Here is an 8,067-nt window from a genome sequence, read left to right on the forward strand (position 1 = left end):
CGAAATTGTTCATATTTAATTATGTTGGTTAATTATATTACGTGCAAAATATTCATTTTGAGATTTATGCGATATTGCTTGTGGTCACTTTACTATCAGTATTAAATCCGGTCCCCAGTATCGGTCCGGTCACCAGTTACCGGTTAGTTCAGTTGTTTCACCCAGTACTGTGGCAGTAGTCTGATCAGACGTAAATCCGATCCCCAGTATCGGTCCGGTCCCCAGTATCGGTCAGCTCAGTTCAGTTCAGTTCAGGGACCACTTGCATAGACCATAATCTCACCAGAAAATTTATTACAAGTTATTTCAGTACAGGGCTCCAAGGAGCAAACATTTTTACCATGAGTTTTTTTAGTTCAGCTATGCACGTATTATAATTGCTCAGGATAAATTATTTTCACGATTATGCCTCATGATAATTTTACTCCCATGCAAATTTTACTGTATTATTTACTCGTTATTTACGATATATGCATGCTGAGTCTTTAGACTCACTAGACTTGATTGTTGTAGGTACTGATGGTGTCAGGACCGAGGGCGGGGACCAGTGAGCTAGCTTGGGTCGGCAGTAGTGGCGGTGCGATGTGCCAAATTGACTCTCGAATGAGCGTTGCGTGTTTTGGCCTCCATTTCACCTAGATTTCGACCCTATCATTTTAGGAGCATTATTTCAGTATTTTTAGCGTATTTTAATCATGACTAAATGACGGTTTAGTGTTGGCTCGGGTTGGTTCAGAGTCATGATTAAATACGAAGTCATTAGGCGTCATAGTTGCATCTTTTGAACGTAAAATTCATAGTTGGTCAAGTTTGAGCATTTGCATGTTTTTCATTTCACAGTTAGGTTGCAGTGAGCCTGGAGACGATCCATTCCAGTTGGTAAAAATTACAGGATTTTTCATTATGCCAGTTAAATTATATTACGTGCATAAAAACGGAAAATGATATTTTTGAGATTTATGCGATATGGCTTGTGGTTCATTCACTATGTGGGAGTGATATTTTATACGGTCGCCAGTGACCGCTCAGTTCAGTTTGGTACCATCCGGTCGCCAGTGACCGGTCAGATCAGTTTCAGTTTCAGCCTCCCCGGTAGCCAGTTACCGACCAGTTTCAGCTTAGTGCAGTGGCCACAGGCGTAAAACATAATCTCAACAGAAAATTTTACCAGTTATTTCAGTACAGGCTCCAAGGAGTAAATATTTTTACTGTGATTATCAGTTCAGTTATGCACGTATTATAATTGCTCAGATCAGTTCATTTTCAGCATGAGTACAGATTATTTTCAGCATGCCTCATGACATGATATTTTACCCCATGCATATTTTTACTTCAGATTTTACTCGGTACTTGCGATATATGCATGCTGAGTCTTTAGGCTCACTAGACTTGATTGTTGTAGGTACTGATGAGGTCAGGGACGAGGGCGGGGACAAGTGAGCCAGCTTGGGTCGGCAGTAGTGGCACCCGAGGACCTCAGTGCAGCAGTTGTTATTTTATTCCGCAAACATTTTATCAGTTGTTGAACGCTTTAACTTGTTATTTTGGCAAGTAATAATTTCTTCCGCTGCTATTTTAAATATCAAACATTTTTGTCAGTTTAACTTATGATTGAGACATATTAATTATTTAAAAGAAAAATTTTAATTTTACGCAAATTTTCAAGAACGAATTTTCGGGCCTTTACATAAAACTTTTGATTTTTTGTTTCCATGTGAATTGGGTCGATGTTTACGAAGATGATAACGTCTGTTTTATGACCCATCTTCACGCTTCTATGAGACTGAAAACAATTAATACGAGGGCAGTGATCAAAGATCAAATGAGATCCCACAATGCCGAGAGGTAAAAACTTATGCCTTGATATTTTGTTTCAGCACGAATTGGGTTGATATTAATGATTATTTTTGTTTTGTTTTTCTTAATAAGTCATTTGTAGCGTGCAACTATTGATGATATATTTTTCTACTTATTTATCAAATTTTATCATGTGTTTTATGGAGATATGTTGTGGGTGTTGCATCACTTAAAATAGGTTTGAATCTGAAGATGAGACGCAGACTAGTAATGGTGATAATCTTGAAGTTGGTTTGTTGAGAAGTTCAGACATTTGGAACAATTGCATCCGTGGAGAGGATAAGATACTCAAGGATGTTGCAAAATTTTGAACATATGCTAAAAATTATAAAATTGTTGTGAGACAGAATTTTTTATATATAAAAAAATGATAATAAGAAAGTTATTCTTGTCTATAGCACAAACAATTGTTATTGGAGAATTTATGCTTCAAGACACAAAGTTGACAATCTTTTTGGAATTAGAAAATATAATCTAATACATGTGGAAATGACAATCTTCGTAGTAGAGGGAATCCTAAAGCTGATGCTACATGGGTTTCCAATGTTGTGATTAAAAGATTGAGCGGAGAACAATCGTATCGACCATGTATGTTGTGGAAAGATATACAAAGAAATTATGAGGACGAGCTCAATTACCACAAGGTTTGAAAATGGAAGGAATTGGCTATGCATAGCATCCACGGTGCAAATGATGAGTCTTATGATAGACCAAGATAATATTGTAGTACTATCAAAGAAACTAATCCTGGAAGTATCTTTGAGTGTGAAATTGATCATTGTAGTAATAAATTTAAACGATTATTCATCTATATCAACATATGTGCAACTAGTTTTTTCCGTGGACGTAGTCCCTTGCTTCTCTTGGATAGAACTCACATAAATAATAAATACAAGGAAAGTATTTTTGTTATTGTTTCTAAGGAAGCTACGATAATCTTTTCACATTAGCACATTCAGTCGTGTATACTGAAAATTATGATAATTGGGGTTAATTTTGTTCCCAACTTAAAGGTGCTTTGCTTTCGCATCATTGTTTGGGGTTCGATGAGTTCACTTTTTTATTGAATAGGTATCATAGAATAATCAAAGCTGTTGAGTTAATGTTCCTGAACATTCATCACACGTGCTGTCTGCGGCATTTGGTAGATAGTTTGTGAAACATGTATGTAACTAATGGTATATTTGTGTTATGAAACGTGTTTTCAAAAAATGTTACTATATGTACTGTTTTATAATCTTTTTTATTTTATTTGAATGTAGTTCATGCGACAATACCGAATGTTCAACAAAATATCTTTGTACGAATAATTTTTTTTAACAAAGCCTCAGCATCTTCCATTTTTATTGAAATCTTGTTTTCACCCAACCTAAAGAATCGGGGATATGTACGTGAAGATCCAGATACTACTCTTAAGGAAAGGACTTTTTCGTACACACAAGCTTACATGAATAAGGATAAAAATGTAATGATACAAAAAATAATAAAATAGTAGTTAGAAAAAACAATAAAAACTAAATATCAACACAGTCATCCAATTATGTTTTCCTTCCAATGATAAGAAATTTTCATAAATCGCCTCCCTTGTTGCTTTGCTAAGCTTCCTGAAAAATAACATGATAAAAAATTGACTTTTTTTAAGGTCTTGGTTTAAAAGTTGGCCCCCATATAGCAGACCAAGGACAATATCAAACTCAAATGATGTGAAAGGGACGACAATGCCCATCCCAAAGGGAAATAAGGATGAGTCACTATTAAAACTCTTTAATATCACATCAACTCAGATACTATAGATGAAAAATTTAAACATCTTCAACTATTTACAAATAAAAGTACTTGCGATCCTTGCTTGCTGCTCTTGTTGAGTTTAGTTCAAGATTGTTCATTACTGTTCTAAAACAAGTAGAAGAATATTATGATATTGCATTTTTCTGCTCTGTATCTGAGTCTTGTTTTCACCAACATTTTTTTAACCATTCATGCATAATTTTTTTTAAAAAATATCAATATGACCAATTAAATACAATATAAACTTCTAAAATTCGTCCAAACAACACGTGAAAAAATACCACAGAGAAAAACTAGGGACAATATTCCAAAATTAATGACAAACACTTTGTTGGAATTTTTCAAGTTCGCAATCTTGATTTTGATATTAACAAAACTTGTTATTTTATGTTACTAATAATCTACCTTAGTGTGGAGAAGTTAGGATCATTGATGAGCTGTTTACATCGCAAACTGAAGACCCGACTGATCATACAAACTGAATCAGTCTAATTGTTACGTCAATTGAGCAGTCCAGTTGATAGGTGGTTCATTAGGAGAACCTCATAAGCCTGGCCAGCTGAAGGAGTGTTCAACTGATGAAGAAACCCAGCTGATCAGTTTAACTGAACGAGAGTAAAATCAATTCAACTGACGAGTAAACTGATTTCACCAATCCATTCGAAGATCAGTTCAGCTGGCTAGTTCGAAGTATCAGTCAGAATCTTTCAGTTGTAGATCAAGACAAGATCTTTCTAGTGGATTCCAGCTATACACAAAGATACAAAGTAATTGTCCAGTCAAACGACAATAATGTGCATTGCATCAGAGCATTAAAGACAAACGTTTCAGAATGACAGTCGAAAAGTCGAGACACAGAGTCCAAGAAACGAATTCAAAATGCAACGGATACAATAAATGAGTCTCACCGTACGATTTAACTTCGCATATATAAAAGTAAGATGAAGATCAGTGAAGACTCAAGAGACACAAGAGCATCAATGCAAATACAAGAGAGAGTGTGAAAGGGCACGCATATTGCACTGATTTCAGAAGCAATTATCCCAGAGGAAACTCTTCATTGTTTTATCATCTTAGTTTAGAAACTTATTTCTCTCAGTGTGTGAGAACATCATTGTTCAGTTCTCAGACACAAACACTCTCATCACCACTCAAATACAGTCTTGAACAAAGACGTTAAACTTGTTTATGTAGTCTTTCTCACATAGACGTAAAAGAAGTATTGGCTGAAGGTGCTGCCTTCAGTCTAGACTAGGAGTTCAGTTAGACAGTAGTGTAAGTCCTAAGCTGAGTGAGTTTGTACAAGTAGTTGTATAAATCAAAGTCTTCTAGTATATCCTACCCGAGATGGTAAATGGGTGACGTAGGAGCAGTTGAAGTCTCCGGACATCCATAAACATATCTTGTATATTTAATTGATTAACTGCTGTTTTCAAACTGTTTGGATTAGTTAGAGTATTTTGTCAGTTCAGTTGTCATCATAACTGAACTGATGAATGCAAAAACTAATCCACCCTTTTCAGTTATTTAGTTACATAAGTTAAAATGTTTTCTAATGCAAATGTCTTCTTCACGAAGAACTACTTCGAGTTTCTTACGCTTGATTTTAAACCAAACTTGATTTAATTCATCGGTGTTAACATTCTTGGAACACGAGCTATTACAGCTCATTGGAGAATATAGTGTTTGAAATACCTTCAAAGGCACTAGCACACTCGATCCTTCACACTTACTTCTTGGTATAGATTACATATGCTTACACCGGTTTTATATGTTAACGTTCATGAAAATTTTAAAAAACACACAAATGTAACATATGAAAATTGCAAAATTATTACATCATAAAAAATTTCAGGTATTTAAAAAAATATTTTTCATTGAAGGACGCAGAAATGAGAAAAAAATAATGCCAATCCCTTAAGAGACGCAAATACAAGAGTATTGTGTCCCTTGGTATAAATTGCGAGACAACTGGCAAACAAAATCTATGGGCTCAACTTGTAACCCAAGCTTAGTGCAGCTTTACTAAATTAAACACTCATCCTGCTTCCAATCCATAACCTACTAAAACATTTTGTAATCAAATATCTTATAATAATATTATATTTTTAATATTTTGTACTGTTTTTATATTAAAAAACGTGTTATTCTTTTAAAAAAAAAAACGTATTATTAATATCAATATTTGTTATGTATTTCGATTACTAAAAAATAATGTATTAATGTCATATTTGAAACATTTTTACTCAAATATCATTTATTAGTATTAGAATTTCAATATATGTACCGAATTTTGTCCAAAAACACAATTGAGAGCTTAGATAGTGCCAAACCGTTTTTTCGTGTGAATCAAAGATTGCAGAAAAAATATCGTTTGACAAAGACCGAACAAAATACAAACATGTTGTTGGAAATTTGTTCATTTATTCATATAACAATAAAAAAAATTAATTATTTGGCAAAAACTCATACAATTTGATTACTACAATAATATTTTAAAAAATATATATATATATATAATCAAACAAATAATTGTTTTCTAAAGATTTTCAGAAAACTTGTATATTTATTTATTTTTTAATTTTAAAAACAGATCCTCAAAAACATCAAATTATTAATTATAAACAACGAAAAACTTCTATATAAATAACTCCTAAAATTTATTCCATAAAATTATTACTTCTAAATACTTCCCAACATTTCCACACGGCTAAGCATTAAACAGAAGAATATTACTGTTTGATTTCAGAGACGGGGCAAAATTTTGATCCTCTAGAGAAAGAATCGTTCGAAAACTCTAAGATGGATTCTGGGAGAGATTCGCCAAATTCTTCAGCCCATCGTCAATCCAAGAAAAACAAAGCGGCCCTCGAAGCTCAAGCACCCGTCAGTGGAGGAATCCCCTGTCTTCCTGAAGAAATTGTAGTGGAAATACTTGCAAGACTACCAGTCAAATCTCTGTTGAAGTTCAGGTGTGTTTCTAAATCGTGGCTCGCATTAATTTGTAGCCAACAATTAATCAAAACCCACCTCAATAATTCTAGATCGGGTAGGAATTTCTCTAATTACAGAGTCATGTCAACCATATCCCACCCCAATTTTGACCTCAGACACTGTTCAGTGATCTCCTTGATGCAAGAACCTTCTACTGATGCATTGTAGCATTGATTATCCTAAAAAACATCCGAAAAAAGCTGTTTGGGTTGTCGGTTCTTGTAATGGTTTAATTTGTTTGGCTATAAATGAAAAAGATTTGTTCTTTTGGAACCCATCCACCAGAAAATCGAAAAAATTGCCGCCTGTGAATGTCAATGTTAAACGAGGTTTCTACAATATATATGGCTTTGGTTATAATGAGTGCGACGACGATTACAAGGTTGTGGGCATTTTTTGTGTGTTTGGAAACGCGGGTACATATGAGTCAATGGTTAAGATTTATAGTTCGAAGATCAATTCTTGGAAGAGGATGGAGGATTTCAAGGGTGGTGTTCCTCTTGATGATTCTGGCAAGTTTGCTTGTGGGAAGCTTCACTGGTCCGCCTCTAGTAACCTTGGTTTTGATTTTAGGTGGGATATCGTGTCTCTTGATATGGAAAGTGAGGTGTATGGGATAGTGGAGCAACCAAATTATGGGGAGAGGGAATATGACTCAACTCTAGGGGTGCTGGGAGAATGCATTTGTATTCTGTGCAACTATCAATATATCAATGCAGACTTGTGGGTTTTGAAGGAGTATGGTGTTAAGGAGTCTTGGACTAAAGTGGCCACCATTCCTTATGTGGATACTCCTGGGAAATTGTTGTACTCGAAAGCATTGTTCATGCAACAAAATGGTGAACTTTTGTTGGTCTTTGGGATGCATTTTGTAGTTTACAATCCGGAAGATAATTCTGTTAGGATTCTCGAGACAAGTAATCTCAAGGCTTTTTTGGAAGCGGATATCTATTTTGAGAGCCTTGTTTCACCTCTTACAAATGAAAGATGAAGGAGAATCCTAATTGATAGCATAAAAGGTCCAATATTTTTCTTATATCTTATGTCATTTAATATCGTAAACTTGTATTCCGATTTCTGTATCATGGGACATCATAAACTCGATTCCATAAGAAAAATATGCTAATTCTCTAAGCTTGGATCACAACCTGTTCTTTCTTGTAGTTTACTAATGTTATTTTTGATCTAGTAGGCTTTGAACATATAATGGGCAGGCGGCTTTTGATCCATAGTTTTCGAAGAATATATTGAATCGATTGGCAGAAACCAATTACTTCAAGTGTATCCACAATATTTTATGTGATTTGCTGGAAAGGAAGCTGATGAAAATCTTGAATTGTACGAGGAAATTGTGTTTTTGTTCTCTCATCCTTGTCTATTCACATGCACAAGACTCACAGAAGATTGTAGAAACTAACAAGGTGAGGG

At 34.5% G+C, this 8,067-nt stretch overlaps 1 protein-coding gene across 1 annotated transcript; it reads left to right on the forward strand.

Moving 5' to 3' along the window:
• Window positions 1–1,820: 1,820 nt before the first annotated feature.
• Window positions 1,821–7,773, forward strand: LOC140807827 (F-box/kelch-repeat protein At3g23880-like). Its single transcript, XM_073164791.1, is given in 3 exon segments — window positions 1,821–1,845; window positions 6,395–6,804; window positions 6,806–7,773. Coding segments are annotated over 3 exon segments (1,245 nt in total). The 5' UTR covers window positions 1,821–1,835; the 3' UTR covers window positions 7,631–7,773.
• The last annotated feature ends 294 nt before the right edge of the window (window positions 7,774–8,067 follow it).

The sequence above is a fragment of the Primulina eburnea genome, chromosome 12 (genome assembly GCF_022965805.1).
Source record: "Primulina eburnea isolate SZY01 chromosome 12, ASM2296580v1, whole genome shotgun sequence".
Lineage (NCBI taxonomy): Eukaryota > Viridiplantae > Streptophyta > Magnoliopsida > Lamiales > Gesneriaceae > Primulina > Primulina eburnea.